General features: G+C 47.9%; 2 protein-coding genes and 1 long non-coding RNA gene across 3 annotated transcripts in view; 2 read left to right on the forward strand and 1 right to left on the reverse strand.

Moving 5' to 3' along the window:
• Positions 1 to 16,840, forward strand: part of shroom3 (shroom family member 3) — a 33,034-nt gene extending 16,194 nt beyond the window's left edge. The window contains exons 4-26 of the mRNA XM_062412598.1: positions 1,760 to 1,885; positions 3,420 to 3,638; positions 3,727 to 4,037; positions 4,120 to 4,390; positions 4,599 to 4,654; positions 4,793 to 5,213; positions 5,307 to 5,603; positions 5,741 to 6,170; positions 6,288 to 6,421; positions 6,541 to 6,690; positions 6,969 to 7,444; positions 7,599 to 7,814; positions 7,931 to 8,141; positions 8,251 to 8,551; positions 10,254 to 10,324; positions 11,159 to 11,250; positions 11,623 to 12,385; positions 12,483 to 12,681; positions 12,936 to 13,081; positions 13,980 to 14,073; positions 14,273 to 14,438; positions 14,527 to 14,648; positions 15,258 to 16,840. Of these exons, the coding sequence (XP_062268582.1) occupies positions 1,760 to 1,885; positions 3,420 to 3,638; positions 3,727 to 4,037; positions 4,120 to 4,390; positions 4,599 to 4,654; positions 4,793 to 5,213; positions 5,307 to 5,603; positions 5,741 to 6,170; positions 6,288 to 6,421; positions 6,541 to 6,690; positions 6,969 to 7,444; positions 7,599 to 7,814; positions 7,931 to 8,141; positions 8,251 to 8,551; positions 10,254 to 10,324; positions 11,159 to 11,250; positions 11,623 to 12,385; positions 12,483 to 12,681; positions 12,936 to 13,081; positions 13,980 to 14,073; positions 14,273 to 14,438; positions 14,527 to 14,648; positions 15,258 to 15,638 (5,653 nt within the window). The 3' untranslated portion in view covers positions 15,639 to 16,840. The remainder of the gene's footprint in view (positions 1 to 1,759; positions 1,886 to 3,419; positions 3,639 to 3,726; positions 4,038 to 4,119; positions 4,391 to 4,598; positions 4,655 to 4,792; positions 5,214 to 5,306; positions 5,604 to 5,740; positions 6,171 to 6,287; positions 6,422 to 6,540; positions 6,691 to 6,968; positions 7,445 to 7,598; positions 7,815 to 7,930; positions 8,142 to 8,250; positions 8,552 to 10,253; positions 10,325 to 11,158; positions 11,251 to 11,622; positions 12,386 to 12,482; positions 12,682 to 12,935; positions 13,082 to 13,979; positions 14,074 to 14,272; positions 14,439 to 14,526; positions 14,649 to 15,257) is intronic.
• Positions 185 to 18,512, reverse strand: LOC133974826 (uncharacterized). The gene is made up of 4 exons (XR_009924699.1): positions 18,392 to 18,512; positions 1,931 to 2,065; positions 1,227 to 1,384; positions 185 to 639 (listed from the first exon to the last, which is right to left on the reverse strand). It is a non-coding gene; the product is annotated as an uncharacterized LOC133974826 (long non-coding RNA).
• On the forward strand, positions 18,205 to 23,844 carry LOC133974825 (ankyrin repeat domain-containing protein SOWAHB-like). Its single transcript, XM_062412599.1, has 5 exons — positions 18,205 to 20,318; positions 20,569 to 20,736; positions 21,410 to 21,813; positions 22,023 to 22,210; positions 22,614 to 23,844. Exons 1-5 carry the CDS (start codon positions 18,380 to 18,382, stop codon positions 23,071 to 23,073), a joined length of 3,159 nt encoding a protein of 1,052 aa, XP_062268583.1. The 5' UTR covers positions 18,205 to 18,379; the 3' UTR covers positions 23,074 to 23,844.
• Positions 23,845 to 24,624: the final 780 nt, after the last annotated feature.

Below are 24,624 nucleotides of genomic sequence, written 5' to 3' on the forward strand. Positions count from 1 at the left end.
TCTCTCTCCTCAGACGCTCAGTGTCTCTCGCTCACACACATCTACAGCCACAGTCCAGACCGAGCCGGGCCAGGGATGTTTACTGCATGCTTTTATCTTACGCCGGCCTAATGACACTTAATTGCTACATTTGCCTAACGAGCTCGGGGCCGGGGGCCAACGCAGCGCGACTCGGCTTCACGAGCCAGAACGTGAAGTGGAGCAAAGCGACGGGATCAGGAGAGGAGAGTCGTAGGAAATAAAGGAGCGGATCATTTTCTAAGGAGACACAGAGACTCATTCGATTCAGGACGAGGGTCTGGATTTATTTTAAGCTCAGGTTAAAGCTCAAAAAAAGGAAACAAGACGAGGAAAGTTGAAGAAAGTTGTGGAGAAGCCTCTTTCACTTTCTAAGAGACGAATAGAAAAGCAGAGTTGAAAGAAACTAGAATATTTAGAATCGAACGATGGAGCTGCTGGAGGTCTTCTACCGCAGGAAGCTCCGCAGGAAGCAGAAGAAAGCGGAGCTGGGCCGCTCGGACGGGGCGTTGTGTCGGACGCCATCGGACGCCAACGTCAACGGCCTGGCCACTGGTCTCATCTCCAAGGTCCTCAGGTTCACCGCCAGGTAACACAGGTCACATGATCCAGGGAGGAGCTCTGATCAGGTCACGACAGAAAAGAAGGGTTGATGGTTGTAGTTTGCGTTTAGACAGAAAACAAACGTTTTATATATTCGTACAAATTGGATTTTTATAAGTTTTAATATTTCTTCTTAGCAAAGAAAATGATCTTGATCGAACTGAGTGAGATGAACTTTGTTTCGCTTTCCTGCCAATTTTGGGTGAATACTGAAAATGAATGTACTACACTCGTGTGTGTGTGTGTGTGTCAGTGGAGATTTGTGTATTCAGGAGTTTAAACTGAATTTGTAAAGTCCATATATTCAACTTAATATTCATGAGGTTTATGACAGGTTTGACTTGGACACTTGATTCTGAGACTTTGCGTCTTCTTGGACGTTTCGTTCGTGTCTTTGTTGAATCGGGCTTGACCCTTGCACCCCTCAAATCACTGTACTAATAGATATGATGGTTCTCACACAGAAAGAAGTGGGTATTATCGTTATGTATTGAACCTTTGTTATGTTGCTTTTGATATGGTTTTATTGCACCGTCCTAATTTCCAATTGAACTACATTTTAAATCGTATCTACATCAAAGAGAACCAGGTTTTCAAACACAAACCAAATCCAGCCACAACGGGACGACACCAGTTCCCACAGACATAATGAAGAGGGTGAACATCGGCAGTGATAACGTGGTGAGGTGTTCCAGTCACGTCCGGTCATTACCCAGAATCCTCCAGTCTCCTCTTTACTCTGATAGAATCTCTTCCTGTTGATCTGCGAGGAAAAGAACGTGTGGAATGTGACGAGGACGAGGAGAGAGTGTTCTTCAACATCTGTTATCACTGAACTGGTTAGATCACAGGTCGGGCGGCGGTGATGTCACACACATCATCACGACCAACTGAAACAGAGACACTCTAGAATCGTCTGGTGCTCACAGCAAATATTACTTCACTGTTGTTTTGTCTGTTAATTGCACTTTGTATAAAAGCAAACAGCTGCCGTCGTGTCTCTATATCAGACCTTTAAATCAGATTTCTATGCTTCACTGTCAGGAGCTGTGATGTCGTCCAGGTTTATTTTTGTCTAAGTTGTGAATGAGAATCAGAATTCACACACCAACTGCCTCTTTGTGTTGTGACCCCACAGACGCACTGACCCGGCATCTCGTCCTCACTCGTGGCATTCCACGAAGCTCGCGGACGCTCAGCGAGAGTCCGAACGAGACCAGATGGACACGATGAGCAGCGCCTGGCACCAAAGCTATCACACCAGGTCAGCGTTTAAAAACTGCTCCCATATTAAATATCCATAATTTACCTGAGTCTCTGCTGGAGCTCCGCCTCCATATTCATACTGCAGATCAGCTGCTCGCCTCTTAGCAGCCATGCAGCCGGGGAAATATCGTTAGTGACCAACCAGCCTCTGTCTTCTGTTGTTGTGGTTTGTGTGTTTCTACCGGTGTCAGAGAGAGAGCAGTAAGAGAACGTTTCTGGAAATGTATTTCGAAGCTTAAACCATTAAACCTAACCCATAACCTAATCATAACCCTTATCTTAAACCTAACCGAACCTTAACTTTAAAACATGTCTTCACCTTAAAGTTAACTGGTTTTGTCCAAATAATGTGACGTTGTAAATGGGTCGGGATAAACCTGAAACTATGTCCTGTGGGTGAAGTCTGTGTGAAAACATCTGTGCTGCTCTACTTTATCAGAACTGAAATGAACGACATGTGGTCAGAAAGTCAGAGTCTGAAGTCTTAGCTGCAGAGAAAGTTACTGACACAAAGAAAAGAGGGAAACACAAACAGGGACTGTCCTCCTCTCCTGAGCAGAGCGGCATTGTGTTTGGTTGAAGGCCCTGGTTGGTCAAACTGTGACGCACACACACACACGCACACAAACACACACAAACACACACACAGACACACACACACGCACACAAACACACAGACACACACACGTTCCAGTCGTTTGTTCAGAGGGAGGTAACAGCAGATTCAGCAGCAAATCAACAGCTTTACAGCCGGGACACAAAAAGCTTCTTTCAGACGTTCAGGTCACAATGAATCAGGTCTTGTTCAACCTTCTGGAAATAATCAGTTAATTGTCGTCTTTTATGCACAAAAATCTGCTTAAGAGATTTTGAACAACAGCAAGTTAAAGTTTTTTAATGGTTCTCATATCAAATTTTTTTGTATGAATCATTTTTATGTGATAAATTGCTTTGTATTTAGTATTTAACGTAAAACACTTTGCATACAGCAAGTTAGCAAGAGTCCTCAACGTACATGTTCACAGCCAGATCAATGAAACTAACTTTAACTAGAAGGTCGGGATGTCCACCTGCCTTGCTCACAGACAAGGAAATGTACCCTTTGCATGTTCCATGGTCAAACTGGCCTTCAAGCACTAGGCCTGGTGGACTGTCAAAAGATCCATAAAGTTTTTACCAGCCCCATCAGTAAGAACCACCTACATGTCCACTGCCACCAAATCATGTGGTGTTTTGAGTGTGATGGATTCAGACTGGAGGCCGATTGCGATGTAGTGGCTTGTGCCCTACTGTCACCTCTTGTGGCAGAAAGGGGTATTACAACAGAAGACGGTTAGAATGCTAACTTTAGAAGATATCTCTGCAACACAAAGAAATGAGTTCAAGTTTTTCACATTCTCTTATTTGATTGTTTTACATTTCAAAATAGACTTATTTATGTTCTAAGCTGAAAGCACAAGTTTAGTGAAGAGATGATTCCTTGTATTACTGAATATTGGATTTCCTCGTCTGTCTCTCCGTGTGGGTTTCAGTGCCTCGACCACCAACCTGTCCACTGGCTTTGACTCTGGCAGCAGCTACCTGAGGAAGAGTCCGGACCAGTACAGCTCTCGAGGCAGCATGGAGAGCCTGGACCCTCCCCAGTCCTCCCAGCTTCACTCTGGAGCTCAGCACCACCACCCACTTGGACACCATGCCCACAGTGGACCTCACCCCGCCTACTCGTCCTGCCACCAGCTGTCCTCGGCCAGGTTCATAATAACAAATACACTTCAGCAGAAACTGACTGAAAGTTTGAAAAGTACAAAAGTGTGACGATCTCTAATTGAATCTCTTCAGGTCCTCAAACAGCATCGACCACCTCCACAGTAAACGAGACTCCGCCTACTCCTCCTTCTCCACCAGTTCCAGCATCCCAGAGTACCTTGCCTCCACCCCCTCCTTCAGCCCAGAGCGCTCCTACTCTCTAGAGAACGTCCCTCAGAGAGGAGGGGGAGGTGGTGAGATGCAGCAGGCGGACATAGATTACATCCGCTCAGATTACGACGCCCATCAGGGTCTTTCTCAGGAGCAAAGTTCCAACTCTGCAGCGATGCTACGCAGCAGCGATTCCAGAGGGACGAGGTCGGGGCTGAACCGAGATCTGCAAGGTGAACTGTCTGTTTCAGGAGTTTTCAGGTAATGTTATCCTGATATGATGCTCACCTTTTTCTTTGTACATATTGCGTCCAGGATCTTTGGTGGGTGTCTGCTATCGCGGCAGCAGCAGCGGCAGCAGCAGTAGTAGCGGCAGCAGCAGTGGTGGCGGCAGCAGCAGTGGTGGCGTGCCAGCCTCTAACCGACACAGCGTGGGTCCGATCTGGAGCCCGGCAGCCAGCGGTAACTCCTACGAGAACCTGAAGGGGGCACCAGCTCCACCGCGGCGCAGTGACAGCTACGCAGCCATCAGGAACCACGACAGACCAAACTCCTGGTCCAGTCTGGAGAACGCCCGGTCGCTGCGGTGAGTAGGATCTGTCCAACCAGTGACTGTGATGATGTTGAAGATAATTTGTTAAAATCAAAAGCACAAAGTCTGACTCACTTGGTTTTCTTCGCCCACCTCATTCATTTCTCCTCATCTTCATCAAAGATGAGAAGGATTTTCTTAAAAGCTCAGAAATGATTTAAAAATGAAATGACAGTTATATATTTTTATCCAATGTACTCAGGTCTCTGCACAAAGGTTCCTGGCATCACTCCAGTGGCCCCGTGGCCTCCGGTGCAGGTAAAGTTAAATTCGATCTCCAATGCTCTGGTTTTGTCTTTTTAATTCTGTGGATATTAAGAAGTGATCCTCTATTTAGTGAGCAGCTGGAGCGAGCTGCAGTATTTTGTCTGACAACCTTCACTGCTGTGTTTCCAGCTAAAGGCTCCTATGGCATCGAGGGTCAGCTCCACACAGTGATAGAGAAGAGTCCAGAGAGCAGCCCCACCACCAAGCCCCGGCAGGGTGGAGGGTTTCCCCAGCCGCCCTCGCCCCCGGAGTCTTCCTCTGGATCCGAAGGCCCCGGCCCCCAGGCGGGCCGACTCATCCTTTCCACAGGGATGTACCACGTCCCCCAGCCTGAGCCCCACTATGCACAGATGCCCAGTTCCAACCCTGGAACAGGCTCCTCTGGACTCGGAGGGAGGGATGAAGGAGTGACCGAGCGGCAAAGGGACGGAAAGATATTAACAGAAAATGGACACCAAAATAGCATTTCTTCTTCTTCAGCACACCCACACTCCTCGTATTCACGACCTCCCTCTGCACAGCTCAGGACAGAAACACAGGAGGCAGACAGGTGAGGATTTGTCTTCTTCTGTGTTCAATCACAAACTCACTTGACTACAGCTCTAAATGTTGTGATGCTTACTCAGTGTTTTGGTTTTATCAGGCCTCAGCAGGCAGAGTCGACCTTTGTGAACTACAGTGCCCTCATGAAAGGTCCTGGAGGGCGACCAGAGGGTCAAACTGGGAACCAGAGGCCCCCAAACCACCAGGAACCTCCCAATCAGAGCTGCCATGGGTCCTATCCTCATAAAGGCCAGGGACCCCACAGCCACATGTTCCAGGAACAGAACCAAGGTTTCCATATTCCCCATATCCAGTCCACCCCTGGACCCAGGCCATCATCTTCACAGGAGTGGATGGACCCGTACACATCTGTCCAGTCCAGAGGCGACCAGAGCAGGTATGGAGGGATGATCAGTCGGGGCACCTTTCAGGATACCTTTACCTTTGAGGCATTCAGTTAAAATCAGTGATGCCTCATTTCCTCCTCATCTCTTACTTCTCATCCATTTTCTTGTTCTTCTTCCCTCCATTCAGATCCCTGGACCAGATCAGCATTCACTCAGACTCAGAGGCGTTCTCCAGGCCTCCACAGGGTCAGGTACCACCCCCCCACTCATCTCTTCACGCTCAGCCTCAGGTTCCACCAACTTCTGCCTCCCAGACTTCTCCCTATCACCTCAGTGACTCAGCAGCTTTGCAATACCAACAGTGGGACGACAGAGAGCAGGATAAAGACAGGGAACACCCACTGACCCGCCTGGAGATGGCCCTCGCCGAGTTCCAGCGGTGCACCAGCTCTGACAGTGTCGTCTCTGCCAGTAGCCATGGCAGCGGTAGCTTTGAAGATGGCGGCCAGGGGCCAACCCGCAGCCTCTCTGTCTTAGAGAAAGTCAGTCGCTTTGAGCGCCGGGAACGTGCCGGGAAGCAGCGCAGTCACAGCACAAGCAAAGCCAGCCATCAACGGGTAAGTCCAACCAAACTGAAACATACTCTTTAAAGCCCATTTGATTGTATAAAGTGCAGATCTGCCTCTTCTTGTTGGCGGTGACACGGATTCACTGTTTCCTGTTTTCTGAATCAGATGAGTGATAGAGGCTGCGGCTCCCCCTGTAGAGCAGATGACCTGAGGAACATGTTGGAGAGAAGCACTAACGGGACCAAAGCCCTCAGAACCCTGAGCTACAGGGGAACGAGCAGCGACCTCTTGAAATACAGGTAGAACGGAAGCTGGAACTAAAGGAGATAAAATGTCCTTTTACTGCATCAGATCTATAAAATCCCAATATTAACTGTATTTATAACATATATATGACACTTTTCTCTGTGGTACCCAGGACCACAGCAGATCCCAGTTCAGCTCTGCAGAGGAGTCGCAGCAGCTTCCAGCTGGAGGAATCCAGGGAGACGGACAGCAACAAGGACTTCACAAGGAGACAGGACTTCCAGGAAGTGGTGGGCACCCTGCAGGACACATCCTTCAACAGGTCAGAGGGCTTTACTGGTCCAACAAGTCATTGTCTCTCAGCAGGTCAGCTCCTGCAAATGGTCAGAGTCCTTTAGCGATTTAGAGTCTACCAAAAATTCAGGGTCTTTCCCTGCAAGTCAGTCTCCCAACAGCTTACAGGCCTTCACAAGGTCAGAGTCCTTTCCAAGGTCAGAGTCTTTCAACAAGTCAGAGTATTCCAGTACCTAAGAGGTCAATCATTACACACTGAGTCTTTCATTATGACCAATCCTAACTTTGAAACTTGTCTCTTATCAGATCTTACAGAGACTCTTTGAAAGATGCCCAGTCTAAGGTCCTGCGGTCCACCTCCTTCAGACGGAGTGACCTCAACTCCTCAAACAGCCCTCCACCTGCAGCTCCTTCTCCTGCGTCCTCCTCCTCCAGCAGCCACCATTCTCCAGCCGTCCCTGCCAAGTACCACTCCCTGGAGAAGAAAGGCCCAAAAACCATGCCCAAGCCCCATGGCATCATCATCACACCTCAGTCACCACCACCGGTCACTTCCCCTCACACCCCGAAGGAGCGGCACTTGGTGACCCCGGAGGTTCGAGGACAAAACCCTCCAGCTCTGCCCAGTATCCCAGCAGTTGGACCTCCTGCTCTGACACGAATCTGTGGACGCAAGCGTCTGATGGCAGAGCAGAAGAAGCGCTCATACTCGGAGCCAGAGAATATGCACGAGGTTGGGATTTCAGATACTGAGACTGCTGCCCTCTTCAGGCGTGGAGGAGGTAAACAAGCAAACTCTTAGTTACTTTTAGCTAACTTTAGCTTTGGGCTAACTAAAGCTTAATTTGTATTGAACCTTAATTCTTTATAAACACTGAAAGAAATGCCTCTTTAGCACCAGGTCATTAACCATGACCCTGATCTCCTGTCTGTCAGAAACCAGCGTGAAAGACCGGCGGAAGATATTTGAACTGGCAGCAAGTCATGTCGGGGGCGGGGCTCCTCAGAACGCCACGCCCAGGCCGGATCTACGGCAGCTTCAGCACGATGCTCTCACCGAGTATGTGGAGAGGAAGAGAAGCGTGAGGAGAGAGGAGGGAGGACAGAGGAGGCCTCACAGTGCTTTTATTCAACCGGACAACAACCATACGGGTGAGTGCAAGGAGGGAGTGTGGATCTAATGAAAGAAAACAGTGACTGAGGCGTATTGATGTGATGATGAAGACAATCAGTGATCACATTCTTCCTCTTTCCCATGTTCCCTCCAGTCTCCTACAGTTACTCAGAGACCCAGAGCCTCTCCTCAGCCTCCAGCTTGCTCTCCCTCCAGGACTCTGGCCTCGAGCGAAGCCACTCTTCCGGGGAGCGTCGCATCAGCTCCACTCTGCCCCCTGGAATCGACCTGCGTAACCACCAGTCCAACCTCTTTTACCCGGGAAGAGTGACGACTCCGAGGCCTCCAGCGCAGCCCTCACACCGGTAACCAGATCCAGACACGTGCAGCATCTAACGCTAACGCCACTTTAGTCAAGACCGGAAAATAAATGTTTACAATTTAATACGAGTTTTTCCTGGTTTCTCATTCCAGTGCTCCTCCTGACTCCCCCCCGGAGCTCCAGGCCAAGTCTCTTCAGGATCTCAGGTCTGTAGCAGGTCTCAACAGACAGAGTCAGTCTGTGAGCAGAGACCCGGGTTACCAGCAGCCGGACGCAGAGCCTCACCTGAGCCTGGGTCTGTCCAGGCAGCTCAACGGTGCTCTGCAGAGGGCCGGGCCCAACCGGAGCTCGGGAAGATCGGCGTCCGCTGAGGATCTGCTGGAGCATTCCGAGGAGAGACAATCGACACACACCCGCTCCCGCTCCTCCCCGACCGGGGAGAGAGTTAACACGGTAAGGACTGTCCAATCAGAGCCAAGTGTGGAGTTGATGTTACAATAATACCCACATTAGCATGATGCTGGTCTGGCTTGTCCCCAAACGACGCCATGTGAAGAGAAAGCAGAGGCCCACATCTCCTATATGCTCTGAAAATGGTTAACCAATCACAACTGAGTGTTTCAGCTGACCAATCAGGTCTTAAAGAGAAAGAGCTAAAACCGAGTGTTTGAGACAGAGGCTGAAGAGAGGAGCTGCAGCGATGGGCCGTCTGAGGAAAGCAGTTCTGAACATTAGAGCTTGAAAATATAAATATGAACAGAGTGTCTCACTTAACAGATTTATCACGCTGTCTGCACGCGGATAAAATATCATAGGACTTTTTCAAAACTGAAATAGACACAGGTTATAAGTCTTAAGACATAAAGTGACATCACATCGTTAAGCTTATTGATTTATGTTTGCTATTGTTCACTCTGGTTTGAAATGAAACATCAGCTACTTGAAACAAGTCTTTAACAAAGTCATGGTCCTTGATCATTTGACGACAGTTTGTCGTTGGAGGACATTTGGTCCCAGAGTCGCACAGGAAATTCCTTGAGTCCTCAGTTTCCTGTGAGGTGCCGGAGAGCCGGAGCCGGTGGCTGGGCGCTGTCCGATGTGGACGATGGCAAAGATAACAAGCACACGTATACAGAACATATGACATATCTACAGAGGTCCTACAGGAATGCAGCAAAGGATGAATTTGTCCTTTATCTCTGTCGGTGATCAGAGTGTCACATAAACATCATTAGAGTTCAGACAGACAAACGGACACTCTGCCCTCTACTTTAAACAATAGATTTCAGAGCGGGGGGGGGGGGGGGGGCAATGGTACATTTTTAGATTAATGCTGGGAAAAGTGTGCATTACAGCCAAACTGGTGCTAACTCCCAAACTATAAAAGCTTTTCTTTCATTGTCCAGCTCTCTGCCTCCAGGTAGCCTCTGGTTTCAGTTGGCTTTTGAATCAACTGGTAGATGACTCGAGATTCTGCTGGAGAGTTGTCGATGTGCGAGTTCACTGCTGAGCACAAGACTCAAATCTATCTGAACGCACCATTTGACTCATAAAGTGAAAAGAGTTTTTCTTTTTAAAGTAAAAGAAGCTTGTGATGCTGAGATCAAACACTTGAGGCAGCGGTGTCTGTTTTCAGGGTTTGATAACATCTGAGGTCAGACATGTGATTTCTGATGCTGCCACAGTCTGGGTCTGTTTTTTATATTTGGTCACTTGCAAACAGGAACACTCAGAGTTCATGATAGTTCAGATAAGAAAAAAAAAAAATAGACTCCCAAAAGGTTCTTTAGATTTATTCAGATTTAGAAGCCTCTCTGAGATTTACGACAATTTACACCTTAGTTACATATAATAATCTTTCCAGCAGTTTTAGGGTAATGCTGCTAATTAGGAAGGTAAGGAATAAAAAAGGACAGGAAAACTATTTAGTGGTTTCCTAAAAAATTCCTATGACCCAAATGACTTTTAACTTTCTTTTCCCAATTTAGATTTTGAATTATAAAAACATATCTCTAAGGAAACGTAAGGTGACAAAGATGCACAAGAAATTACTCTAAAATTATTATTAATAGTATTAATACTATTACCATCAATCTGAATCCATAAACAGAGCATTCAAATGTAGTTTTAACAGAAGTATGTTTGTGTGTTTCAGGACGTCCCTGCAGGCGATGTCAGGATGTTCGGTGTGTTCCTCTCTGGACGCTGCGCTCAGCCTGTGGACAGGTAATCATGTGACCAGCTGATCGTAATCTGAGAGCAGGTTTTACATCCTGGGTTTAAAGTGAGAGGGGTGGGGGGGCAGCAGGTGGAAGGAGGGAAGGAAGAGGGGGAAGAAGGAAATGAAGAAGGAAGTGAAACAAGAAAAGCAAAAAAGAAGAAAAGGGTCCTGAAATCTAAAAAGTAGGGAAGACGAGAGTAAAGGAGGAGGAGGAGGTAAAAAAGAGAAAAGAGGGATGGATGGATGAGAAAAGAGAGGAAGGAGGGAGATAAGGTGAAAGAGATGATGGATTGAGTTAGAAGTGAGGAAGAGTCTTCTCCAAATGGTTTTAAATGAAACTCCAGGAAAGCTCTTGGAGGGGGAGGGGGGAGGGAGGAAGGGAGGAGTGGTTGGTACGAACGGAGGAGAAGAGGGAGGACGAGGCAGTTTGAGGTGAGAAGTGATGGAAGGAGTGAGGGGGAGGAAGATAGGAAATGAGACCAAGGATTGAAGGAGTTGGAACGAAGCAGCTAAAGAGATTAGAGGAGGGAGGAAGGGAGGAGTGAAGAAGAGGAGGAGATACTGTGGAATTTAAGGAAGACAGAAAAATAAACAAAATACAAAAATCTGCCCACAGAGGTTTGTTTGTTCTGAAGATGTGAAGGTCAAAGGTCACTGCAGGAATTCTGCCTGTTTACACTGATGCTCTGAATGAAACCAGGAACCATCAGCGCTGGTTCATGACCTTTAGGAATCAAACGCTTGTTTACAAACCGCTCGGAGAAGCAGAAGTAAACAACGACTCTAATCTGAACGTATCCACTCATTCACAGCTCTCTGTTTCCTCTGGTTTCTTACAGACCTGCAGACATCCAGGATCCAGAGGTTCTCGTCTGTCCTCAACCCTCCCAGGACAGTCTGAGCACCATCCAGCCTGCTGCACCTCCTCCAGGTCCCTCACCTCTAAATGTCTCCCAGTAGAGATCAGACCAAAGTCCAATAGTCTCCAATGGTCAAGATCATTGATGTGGAAAATGTTGAAAAATGTCCTATTTCACAAAGTTCAAGAAAGATCTTCTTCAAAGTTGAACAGGATCTTCTCTGACCTTTACAGCATCCGTTCACCAAGTATTGTTTAAATACATCTGATAGTTTTTGCAGAATCTTGCCTAATAATAACAAACACGCCCACAAACCAATGAACGGGGGTGAAAACATAACCTCCTTAACTAGATTTACGGCCTCGTGGATTAATCCAATCGTTCTTTGGTAAATGATAATTCTTGAATTCTCTCTCTGACTCTTCTTTGTGTTTGGATCGTAGACCCAGGCTCCTCCCCCTCCTGCACTCCTGTCACCCATAGGGAGCGCCAGAGGACCACCGAGCGCCAACGAGCCCACAGCACCTCCACCCTGGCTGCCTCCGTCGGCCTGCCCTGCCCTTTCTCCTCCCCGGGGGCTCAGGATGGAGGAGGCGACGAGTGGCAACCCAACGAGGGGCTGAGCCTGGCCCACCTGGACGCCTTCATCTGCCCAGACATCCCACTAACCACCACCAGCACCAGTGATGGCGCTGTAGGAGCTGACATAAACACTACTGGGCGTGATGAAACCCGTCTGACGGACAGACAGACAAGACGCCGTTTGAGTGACTTCAGCATTTTAGAGGAAACTGAGAAGGAGGCGTACAGAGGGAGAGCGCAGAGCTTAGAGATGATTGGTGGACGTTCCTCAGATAACACTAACCTTGTTTCACCCGTGAGGACAACCCCCCCGTCCCCGCCCTCAGCCCCGGCCGACAGGAAGGACAGCGAGAACAGTTTGTCGTCTCTTTCCCCGACCTTCTATCCGTCCATGCGTCACCTGTCCTCACTGAGAATCTCAGAGTCCAGACTCTTAAGCCCAGTCGGGCCGCCGCCCCCAGTAGAATCCTCCAGAGGCCGATCGCAGGAAGACTTTGACGAGGTCTTCCTCCAAAACCCTGCACCTCCCTCCCCTCCTCCACCAATCAGAGAGATGAGCCTCGTGGAGGACTTCCCACCTCCTCCTCCTCCTGTCGAGTTGGAGCACGATGAAACTGAACTCAGGTCTGTGACTTTTATATTCAAACCGAAATGTAAATATCGACATAAACCGTTTGTAATCTGATTCTATTCTTCTTTCTCGTCTCCTCCCTGAATCCAGTCCCAATTCAGAACTTCCCAGCAGGAAGTCGTCTCCCCCTCCCCCCAGTACTGTCTTCCCTCCACCTGTGTTGTCCACCATCACTCCCATCAACACACACACCACATCCCAGGTCAGCCTCAGTCTGGAGTACCAGCCCCTGCCTGAGAGAGAGAAGACACCAGAGGAGCTGCGAGTTGAGGCGCTGGCCCAGAAGTTGGTTGGTACCTAACTCTACATTGTCCCCTAGCCTAAGAACCGTCTCTACCTTTGTCCCCTAACCCAAGAACCGTCTCTACCTTTGTCCCCTAACCCAAGTACCGTCTCTACATTGTTCCCTAACCCAAGTACCGTCTCTACCTTTGTCCCCTAGCCCAAGTTCTGTCTCTAGACTTTTTCCCCTAGCCAAGTACCGTCTCTACCTTTGTCCTCTTACCTAGTTAGTTTCAATTCTTCCATTTTCCTTGTGCCCAGGTGTTGCAGGACAGCTCTCTGGCGCCCCTCCTGGACACGTGGGGAGCTAAATCCACCGTTGAGCTACTAAAGGAGATTTTTCCAAACAGCAGAACAGCTGATAAATCTCATTGGCTGCACAGAGGCAGCTGTCAGATGGATGAAGGGTAATTCTAAATCAAACATTTACATTCTTGTGTCAGCTGATGTCCTTTTATCTGTGAGGAAACAACAAACCTCTGCTGACTCGGCACGTTGTGGCTTTTAAAGTCAGCGACATGTAAAATGTGTTTGGGTTTGTTGGTGAACGTCGTGTTCGGGGAAGGAATGTTTCCTCCGGAGAGAAGACATCAGTCATCCACTGAAGATTCAAGAGAATCTTTCCATTCGAAATGTTCAGCCAAGTTAAACCGGTGAAACTTGTGCAGCTCTTTGTTGTGTTCCTGTGAAAGTTGTGTTTCCTTGTTTCCAGAACAAATCAATCTAATGTATTTTAGCTTCCCTGCACTGGAAGCAGGTTAGAAGGTGAAAGTGTGATTTCCTGTTGACGGGATGTTGTTGACATCATCGTCAGGACGAACCAGACGAACCTGATCAACATCTCAACACGTTTCAAAGTCTGAAAGAAGCTGCTGCCGTTTCAGCTCAGAAAACAAACGGTTTTCAAATGTCCTTCCCTGTTGCCGTAGTGGTCGGGTGTTCATACATTAAAATCAAACAAAGTGACCAAAATGAACCAAGTAATATTAATTAATATTACTTGGTTCATTTTGGTCACTTGTTTGATTTTAATGTATGAACAGTTGACTTACACTGCCCCCTGGCGGCCAGAGTGGATACTACAGAGTACCATATTAAAAAGAGAATAATTAAACAAATATTACAATGTACAGATGAACATGACAACAGGAGCTCATACTTGTTGAGATCTTCTGTTGTGTCGATGAGTCTCTGAGGTCCAGTCTCATCCTCATTCGTCTGTTTATGAAAAATACAAAATTAAAGAAATAAAAAAGTAACTGATCGGTTTTATACTAAATGTTATAGATTGATTTGTTTCCTCAGGATCCAAGATGGCCTCTTTGGTTCTGCTCTGAGCTCAGAGATGGAAGGAGACACAGAGACCGAAAAGGAGGACAAAGACGTCAACACTCGAAAGGTAAATAGAAAATATTTTATTACTCTTCACTTTACTGAATTTGCTCCGAATGTTAACGAGCTCTTCCCCCATCGTCCCTCAGACGCGTTTTAATACAATCAGTTGTGTAGTTTCTGCCTCAAACTGCTAACGAATGGTGATGAGAACATATCGACCTTGATCAGTGAAACTCCTGAGACTGTCCCTCTCTGTCCACTAGGTGGAGCTGTGTGAGGCTCTGAGGAGCAGCGTGGACGCTCTGCGGCAGGAGAAGGAGGCGCTGAGCGAGGAGCAGAAGCATCACCAGGAGCTGGGGGCGCGCGTGGAGGTGTTGGTGCAGGAGCGCCTCAAAACCAATGAGAGGGACAAGTACAGCATGTTCATCGGTACAGCATTACACCGTCAGCAATAACACACCACCTCCCATGATGCCTTGCTGTTAGAGACGCACATGTTGACATGTTGTGTTTGCAGGAGATCTGGAGAAAATCGTGAACCTGCTGCTGTCGCTGTGCAGTCGACTGTCGAGGATCGACCGGGCGCTGCTCGCTCTGCAGAGGGAGGAGCTAACGCAGGAGGACGCAGCGGAGGAGCAGGTGAGTCGTCCCTCACCCGTCTGTCATACATGACGTCACCTGTCTGTCATACACGACGTCACCTGTCTGTCATACACAACTTCACCTGTCTGTCATACACAACTTCACCTGTCTGTCATACACGACTTCACCTGTCTGTCATACACATCTTCACCTGTCTGTCATACACGACTTTACCCGCCTGTCATACACGACGTCACCCGTCTGACCACACATCAGATCACCTGAGCTCCATCTCTTGAGAAACCGTTTGCCTCCTCGGTGGCGACACCCAGTGGCCAGATGGAATAATGTTTCTGTGAACACGACATGTCAAAAATGCTTGAGGGCTGTTTCTTCAAATTCCACATTAACATTCTATCGGACTCAAAGATGAACTGATTAGATTTTGGTCAAAGGTCAGGAGGCACTTATAGGAGTCTGAAACTGTTCTGGTTGGTGGAACAACAACTTATAAACTAGTCATTCCAGTTCTTATCTTAGTTTCAACATTCTGATTAACTGTGGTTAAAAGTTAAGTTGTAATTGGGATGTAAATAAAAGTTTAAAAGTATAAACACTTGTTTATCTGAATAAACTGTTGACACTTCGTCTCCTCCTCTTCCTCAGGATTCCCTCCATCACAAACGCTCTCTGCTCCTCCGTCAAACCGAAGACGCCTGGGAGCTGAAGGAGAACCTGGACCGGCGGCAGCGGGTCGTCCACGCCATCCTGTCCGGCTACCTCACCGAGCCGCAGCTCCGGGACTACCGCCAGTTTGTCAGCACCACACCCTCGCTTCTGATTCGCCGACGGCACCTGGAGGACCTCATCCGACAGGAGGAGGAGCAGCTGACGCGGCTCGCAGAGAGCCTGCCGGTGGAGGTGGCGGCGGCTCGCGGCTGGTCGAGGGCCTCTCCGTTCTTACTGCCGCCCTGTTCCTCTTTGTTTCCACCGCTGCTGCCAGGCCCCGCCCACTCCGCCAGGCCCACCACGGTGACGTCACTGTGAGGTCATGGCGATGCCACTGCTGCAGGTGGCAGTGGAGGACAGGAAATGATGAAGAGACGATGGGTTCCTTAAAAACTGTGAAGGTGTCTCATGAAGGAGAAAACCTGACGGAAGTTCTGTTCACACTGAAGAAACTATGCAGGATTTATACGTGAAGAAGAAAAGACGTTAACGAGGCTCGTCACTGTTCAGTTTGACCTTTGTTCACCTCAGCGTCGGCCGGGACTCGAACTGCTGTCGATGTTCTGAAGCTGTTTTCAGACGTGACTCCAGAACATCTCCAGACCCTTTTCTAAAGTTCACAGCTTCTTTATCCTCAGAAAGGTTCATTCGAAGAAAACTCATCGTCCAAATGAAAATTCTAGAGTTACAGCTAAAAATCTTATGATCAAAATACACAACAGACTGTAAACTCCTCAGAGTCAAGATCCTTTCTGATCCTTTCAGCAGATAAATCACAAACATTTCCAGAGCTAGAATCACTCAGAGCTCTTAAATCTCACCGTGGAAGCACCGACTCTGAAAAGAGTGGATGAACCTGCAGGTTAGAAGGAACCAGCAGGAATCCTAGAAATGCTTCCGAACTCGTCACTGCAGCTCGTAGCACTTTCAGCTGTTTGAATGGTTTACGATGAATTTAAACCGAACCAGAAACTCTCATTCCTCCTCGAACTGTTTCCTCTATTCAAACACTTGAAATAATATATTATCAAATATCAAAATAATGAATTTAAAATAAATATTTCTCATCTTTACGACACAATCACTTTGTGACATTAAGTGTTTCTTTCCTCTTCTTTATTCTTCTTCTCGTTTATTTTAGTTTAAGTTTCTCACTGTGGTTCATCAATAAAACAGTCGTCCCCCCCCCCCCCGGACTCCAAATGGCACAAAGAGCTTCTGTTCTACAGGGTCAATATTTATTGTATAATTAAAATCTGCAGCGATGTGTAAATCTTAAATACAGACGTTTTTTTTATCCTTTGAGCACCTTTTTTAAACCGCCACAAACATTACAGCTCACGTTCTGCCTTCTGTCGTCGTCACTGATTTGTTTGTTTCGTTGTTGTTTCCACAAACAGAGAATCAGAGACATTTCTTGGTTTTATCGTTGAATCAAATTCAATGTTTGCTTTGAAAGAAAAAGGGCGATTGAAAAACTGCTCCTGTTTTTTTGCAAAATAAAACTATTTCGTAAACGACTTCAGACTCTTTATGACACGCACACACACAAACACACACTCAATCTCATACACCTGCTTTATTCTGGTCATTTCTCCACTAGGGGGCAGTCTCTCATTGAGCAGTGTCATACAGGGGAGAACCATCTTCCTCAGGAGGATAAAGAATTTAAGTGTTTCCAGTGAGTCAGATGGTTTGTTCCGCTGTCGCCTGAAGTTCACAAGAAACAAACAGGAAACAAATATGAATCTAAAATCAGAAAATCAACAAGACTAAAGACCAGTAGATTAAATATAAACTGAATATTTATACAACTACACAAACAAATTAGTCCGACACCGAATGTTTCAAAGACAAATCAGAAATCTAAAGTCAACACAACCAAAAGTATTTCAATAGTTTGGAATCACTTCAGTCGACATGTGGGGAAAAGTCAAATCAGAAGACGGACACTTTCATTTGCAGTTTTATTTGAAAATAACATTAAATTCTGATTCAACAGCTGATAAATCTTCCATTCTTACAGAAAAAATTAATTTCATAAAATCCCATATAGAAAAATGACATCTATTGCTTCTTTCAGTAACTTATTGCATCGTATTAAGTCGACTCTTTCATGTTTACCAAATCAATATCTTTATTTCTATCCAATATATCTAAACATTACACAGTTCACAATAGAAAAATGGTAGGAAACATTTAATCTAAATGTCTAAATCTACTCTTCATCCTGTAGCTTCACACACTTCAGAGAAGATTCAGTGAGGACCACACGTTCCTCCAACATCAGGAACACGGCTCAGCTCTGACGTGAAGCTTCATCAGTCAAACCTGAACGTGCAGGTCTGCTCACACCTGCTAACACCTGCTCACGCCTACTCACACCTGCTAACACCTGCTAACATCTGCTTACATCTGCTAACACCTGCTCACCCCTGGTAAAACCTGCTCACACCTACTCACACCTGCTCACACCTACTCACACCTGCTAACACCTGCTAACACCTGCTAACACCTGCTGTAACCTGCTCACCCCTGGTAACACCTGCTAACACCTGCTAACATTTGCTAACACCTGCTGTAACCTGCTCACCCCTGGTAACACCTGCTAACACCAGCTCACACCTGCTAACACCTGCTCTACGTCAGAACCACTCGATCGCCCCCTGGTGGCAGTTTTCAGGTTGTCCATCCGGTTGCGAACTATCTCAATCTCTGAATGATTTCAGTGGTCAAAGGTCAAAGTCACTTATGAGTCGTCTGAAATTTGTGAAACTTCGGATTTCCCTCATAATTTCTTATTATTATATGTTTATTGTTATATTGTTATTATTACATTATTAAACTGAACATTTTGTTTCTGTAACAAAAGTCTCCAGATCACTCAAACATCCGGGTCACGTGCAGGAATGCAGCAGGTGGGGCGGGGGTTAAATACCTGAGGTGGGCGGAGCTTCATTCCTGAGTGACAGAACCGACCTTTGGAACGAACACTCTCACACACTCACACAGACAGACACACAAAGTTAGAGCCACACACAGACACACACAGGTCCATCATGGCCACAGACCTGTCTCAGGACGCGGTGCTCCTCTACCTGCGAAGCAGCGGAGGCTCCGCGAAGAACTCCGACCTGCTGCTCCACTTCAGGGACTTTATCCGGAACCACGCGGACCGGGACCGGAACCGGGAGCAGTTCAAGAGGTTCGTTAACACGCTGGCGACGGTCCGGCAGGAGGACGGAGTGTCTTACGTGGTCCTCAGGAAGAAGTTCCGGGGACATGTCCCGGGGGACGGAGGAGGAGGCTCCGTGTCCCCGGAGAACACTCACCTGAGCCCGGAGCGAGCGAAGCCCCGGACACCAGCACAGCTGAGGGAGGTGGCAGTACCCGCCCCGCCGGGAGAAACCGCCATGAAAACGATCCTACCCGCAGCTGGAATCATCACCAACAACAACATGGAGACGAGTTTGAACCTGAAACGTAAACAACAACAACAACAACCACATCCACAACAACAACCACACCAGCAACAACAACCACAACAACAATCAAAACAACCACCCCAGCAGCACCAGCAACAACCACAACAACAACAATCACACCAGCAGCAACAACAACAACAACCACAACAACAACCGCAACAACCACAACTGCAACCACGCCAGCAGCAACAGCAACTGCAACCACAACAACAACAACAAGCAAAACAACCACCCCAGCACCAACAACCACAACAACAACCGCAACAACCACAACTTCAACCACGCCAGCAGCAACAACAACTGCAACCACAACAACAACAACCACCCAAGCAGCACCAGCAACAACCACAACAACAACCGCAACAACCACAACTGCAACCACGCCAGCAGCAACAACAACAACAACCACAACAACAACAACCAAAACAACCACCCCAGCAGCAACAACTGCAACCACCACAACAACAACAACAACAGCAGCCACGCCAGCAACAACAACAACCACAACAACAACAACAACAACAACAACAGCCACACCAGCAGCAGGTGAACATCTCACCTGAGCCTCGTGTTTCTCCAGCAGCAGCTGCTCCTCTCCACTTCTCGGAGGAGCCTCCCCTGAAGACCCCCGCTGGGTCGGCTCCTCCGGTCCGACTCCAGTGCACCGAGGTGCGGCAGCAGACTCTGGGTTTCGGCCCCCCCCCTGGGATCACACCTGTGGTCCGACATCATGGAGAAACCCGCCAGCAGGGGGCAGCTCCTCAAGCCCTCAGGGTCAGGGAGGACTGTGTGCAGCCTGGAGGAGGAGGAGGAGGAGGAGTAGGAGGAGGAGGAGCCCTTCATCAAGCGTCTCCTCTTCATCCTCAGATGGCTCCACGCCGATTCAGACACAGGCCGAGCTACAAATCTGCTGTTTCTCAAGATGAAGCCGAGGATGAGGAGGAAGAGGAGGAGGTCACCATGAGGCGAGGCTCAGCAGGAGGAGTGTGGCCGTTAGAAGGCCCCATGAAGACCCTCTCCGCCTCCTCGCCGTGCATCATAGAGTCACCTGCACCTCCCTCTGGTGCCTCCTCTTCATCAGAAAGGAATCTCCCAAAGATTTTCATCCAGGATGTGGAGGGGGGAACGCTGACCCCCCATGGCCCAGTTTCTGGTGTTGAGCCAGGGGGGGAAGTGAAAGGACAGTGGCCGTGGGCAGGGGGGCGATATGTGTCACCACAGTCGACGCCCATCAGATACAGCCAACCACAGCACTACACGCCATCTCCAGAGCGAGTCAGAGAGGTTTCTCCTCTTCACGACCGCCACCAGGACCAGGGATCCTCGCAGCCTTCAGGCGTCCGGCTGGAACCCAGGCCTCCTCACAGCCAGGGGGCGCTGCTGTCCTCCAGCCACAGCAGCATCTTCTCCCCCTCCTCGGACGCCGGCTTCTCCAGCAGCGACTGGCCTCCGTCTGGCTCCTCCAGAGGATCCCGGTGGACCGGCAGCTACGAGGACCTACAGGCCCCGGCAGGTAAAGCCTGATGCATCTTGAGGAAATAATTGGTACTCTGATATCAATTTTTTGCATAAACAGAAGAAAGACTAAGCTTAGCATACTTTAGCTCCCGTAGCTGATTGGTGCTCACAAGCTCCACCCCTCATCTGCAGTCACAAAATGTGGGAGGAGCTTTGTGCTCTTTCCTCTGGACATCAACAAGTCAAAAAATCAACTTTCTGAACCTTCATAATAAAGTACATCCCTCTGTTCTGTGTGACCTCAGCAGGTGAGCCCGGCCGTGGAGGTCTCATCGAGGACGTCCTCCAGAGAGCTCAGAGGACCAAGCTCCAGTCTGAGCCCACAGCAGGTCGTCTGTCCCATCACTCCACCGAACAGCTCCATGACCAGCAGGACTCTAAACGCAGTGTGCTGCCGTGGCACCTCTCCACAGGTCAGAGTTCAGAGGGCCTTTCTCTAGGACCAGATGTTCAACACATGACTGATTATTAATTTATCTGAAAAACACCTGATGCTTCTCTCTGTTTTATATCATGTGAACTTCATACGTGGGTTTTAGAACCAGACTAAACCAAACCTGCCGTCACCTTGTTGCCAATATCTCAGATTCAAAAGGTTCTGGTTGTTTCCCCACCTGAGAGGAACTCATCACAGTCAGTCAGTCACTTCCATGAGAACCAGTAACAGATGATGAACTAGAGAGATGGACCCAGTGAGGCTCGGTACTAAATGACGATTTGACATTGAGCTTGTGATCCGTTGATGAACCTGAGGTGTGATGGGCGTGTTGGAATGTGAGCTGTAACAGGTACATTAGAAACTAGAGAAGGTTTCTGTTATGAACCTGTTGCAACATGTTTGGTTCGTGTCCCGACAGATTGTGTGACATCACTGTCAGACCAGTTGAATAGTGCAGCTGCTGAGAATCAGAGGAAAGTGAGAGTAGAGAGATTGAACTTTTATTTTGAAGTTCTCTTGATCATCCTTTACACACGGGGCTCTGTTTGTCTGTGAGACACCATGACGTCCTCTGAAGAGACGTTTCTTTGTTTCTGTGAGATCTGTTCTGATGATCGATGTCCTGAACCCTGCACCTCCTCCCTCAGGTGACCTCCATGACGACCAGGAGAACCAGGAGTCCAGCGATGGCTCCTCCTTGTCGTCGCCTGTCCGGCAGCGCTCGGCAGTCACCAGGCGGCTCAGCCGTCAGGTGAGGGGCAGGATGTGCTGCAGCCTCGGGGCTGACCTGGACCAGCTCCTCCAGGAGGAGGTGACGGGAGGAGGAGGAAGTGAGGCGGCCCGGCTGAACCGCCTCCACCTGATCTCCTCCTCGCTCAGTCTACGTCACAACCTGTCCTCCTCCTCTCTGTCGTCCTGCTCCACGCCGCCGCGCAGCAACAGCATGGCTGACCTGGTGGAGGGGGAGGAGCGGAGAAGAGGCAGGAGGAGCCTCCCTTCTTTTACCACTGCCCCCCCCTCCAGCGCTCAGCATCACGGCTCCACTAAACAGGTGAGACCACCACTTCAAACTACTGCACTATTCTTACTGGTAATCTGCTCTGGTTGTAAAGTAGGAATCGTTCAAATCGATGAATTGATTCTGTTCCTCTGCGTCCGTCCTGCTGCTTCTATGTGTCTGCTGCATGTTCCTTGATTTACTCTCCATTTGATAATTGACTGAATCGGTTAACGGAGCCGTTGTTCGATCCCTGTGGTCAGTCGCTGGTTCCTCTGGAGCCCAAGGAGCACGACTGGCTGGTGAAGGGGGCGGCGGGCGCCTGGACCGACATCTACTCCCTGTTCAGAGACGAGCCGTCCCTGCTCAACAAGAGGGACTTCATCTCGGGCTTCACGGTGCTGCACTGGATCTCCAAGCACGGAGACCACCGCGTCCTCAACACCTTATGGTACGAAGCACCTGTTGATGATGAGTCTGATGAAGGTCGGGTTCATGTGGGATTCTGAAACTGGTTTCACTCCTAAAAGTAAAAGCTTTGTGGTCTGTAATGAGTCTGAGCTGCTGATACGGATTCATACTCTGTGACCCGGCACTGACCTCCTCTCTCCGGCGTATTGCAATCTGACACTGTTCACTGTCTTTCATCTTGCATTTCACTTTTTACTTCACTTTTTACATCTTTTATCTACTATATATATTTTATTTAGATGTTTATGTATTGATTTTCTTATGTATTTATTGTGTTTTATGTTTCTATGATCATTGTATGCACCAATAACCAGAGCAAATTCCTTGTATGTGTAAACCTACTCGGCAATAAATACTTTCTGATTCTGGTTCTGTGGTTTCAGGTACGGAGTCCAAAAGGTCGGTTCGATGTTTGACGTCAACGCCCGGTCAACATGTGGCCACACGCCTCTCCATGTCGCCGCCATCCACGGCAACAAGAACATAATGCGGCTGCTGGTCGGCAAGTTCGATGCCGACGTGAAGCTCAGGGACACGGCGGGAAAGAAGCCCTGGCAGTACCTGAGCCGCAACGCCCCGCTGGACATCTTCCAGCTGCTGGGCGCACCAGCTCGAGTCGCTCTGGGCGGGGAGGGGCCCGGCAGGAAAGCGGACTCCAGCTGGGATCAGCAGCAGCAGCAGCACCGCCGCCGCCGCCATCTTCTCTCCACGGCCTCCTCGGGGGAGAGGCCGCTGACCGCCGCCGGCACGATCCGGGTGAAGAGGTCGACTTCCATCGCTGCGTTGCTCAAACACAAATCCATGCGCCGGTTTCACGGACCAAAATCCAACATCTTTTTTTAAAGACCACTTCAACTGATGGTTGAAGTTGGATTTTGTTTGGATGATTCTGGAACCTGGTTGATTGACCCACCAGGGAACTGGAGGTTAAAGGTCAGCCGGTCTCACAAATGTCAACGGTTTAAACTGTCGGATAGTTTCTGATTAAAGAACTGATTCTAAAGTGTCCCCTCGATACACAAGTGGTTCAGCTCGGTCCAGATGACCAGATCGAAGGAGGCACCAGAGTCTGTGACCAAACTCCCAGTTCCTCTGGTGTGAACGTCACAGATAGAACTCTGAGTTCAGGGGAGAAGTGATTTCCCTTCACAGAGCGGATCGGTTTTCAGCAGGACGTTTGTAACGAGAGCTCCGGTTTCACTCTGACACTTTGTTCAACAACAAAGACCAAACTCCAGCTCTTGTTGCACAAATTCAACGTTTGTTAACTTTATATTCTTCACTTTGTTTACAAATCACCCACCGAGGCTTTTTACTTTGAGTTTCTTCCTCTGGTTTGATTCACTTTGTATAAAATTGAACTCACATAGGTTGTGGCAAAAATATCACAAACACGTTCTCAACAAGATAAAAGTCACGCTGCTGTGTGTTGTGTTGTGTTGTGTTGTGTTGGGGTTTTAAGGTGCTGAGGTGACTATAGGGTGATGCTGGTTTTCATTTTTGTACTTTTGTCCTTCTTTTGATATGTAACATCAAATCATGTAACAACTCCGACTTGTAAAGATCAAACAAACTAAAATAAATAAAATGTTGATTTGTTGCCTTTGATCAGAACCAGGCTAATTGTTTCCCCCTGTTTCTAGTATTTGTGCTAAGCTAAGCTAACTCCAGTATTTCCTGGTTGTAGCTTCTGTCACATTTGATCCTCATCTCACGTTCTGTCAGAAAATACATACCCCCCCCCATATTTCCTTTGAAAGTGAGTGAGTGTCTTTATTAGCTCTAATTGGAGAAAGAGGGAAAAGACGCAGCTTGAGATGCATTTTGTTGTCGGTGTTATTTTGTTTACCTTCTTTACACACGTATTATTATCCGCTGTGACTTTTACAGATCACTTTGATAATCAGGATCAAACTTGTTTATGTTTGTAAATGATATTGAAGTTGACCCATGAGGAGGTGAACAGTGTTTTCCTCACAGTATTAAATTAATATTAAATATTCAGTATTTATTAAAATACTGTGAATCACATCAAGTCTCTTTTTATCCGACTATTTTCTATCTTGTGTTGATTTTCATCTGTGGAGGAAGAACTCAAATACTTCATGTAAAAGAACTAATGATTAGACCAATACTGTATGTACTGAGGTAAAAGTACACCATAACTTTTCTACTCAAGTAAAATAAAGTAATTACTTGCTTTTGAATATACATTTAGTTTACTTGTTTCATTGGATCGTTCATCAGACGGTCGGTGGCTCCACCTCGAACACGGAAATCGAACCTGTAACAACATGTTCGTCTGTGGAGAACCTGCAGCTGCTGGACGTGTTTGTTCAGGACTCTGTTTGTGTTTGTGCTTAAACTCGTAACCACGACAAACGGTTTGTTGAC

This window comes from Platichthys flesus, chromosome 19 (assembly GCF_949316205.1).
Source record: "Platichthys flesus chromosome 19, fPlaFle2.1, whole genome shotgun sequence".
NCBI lineage: Eukaryota > Metazoa > Chordata > Actinopteri > Pleuronectiformes > Pleuronectidae > Platichthys > Platichthys flesus.

What these genes read in the sequence shown, in the direction of transcription:
- LOC133974825 (XM_062412599.1), top strand. Translation starts at nt 18,380, where the DNA reads ATGGCCACAGACCTGTCTCAGGACGCGGTGCTCCTCTACCTGCGAAGC. An exon ending in GGACCTACAGGCCCCGGCAG is followed by an intron (nt 20,319 to 20,568) that starts GTAAAGCCTGAT and finishes GTGTGACCTCAG; the next exon opens with CAGGTGAGCCCGGCCGTGGA. An exon ending in CGCGTCCTCAACACCTTATG is followed by an intron (nt 22,211 to 22,613) that starts GTACGAAGCACC and finishes CTGTGGTTTCAG; the next exon opens with GTACGGAGTCCAAAAGGTCG.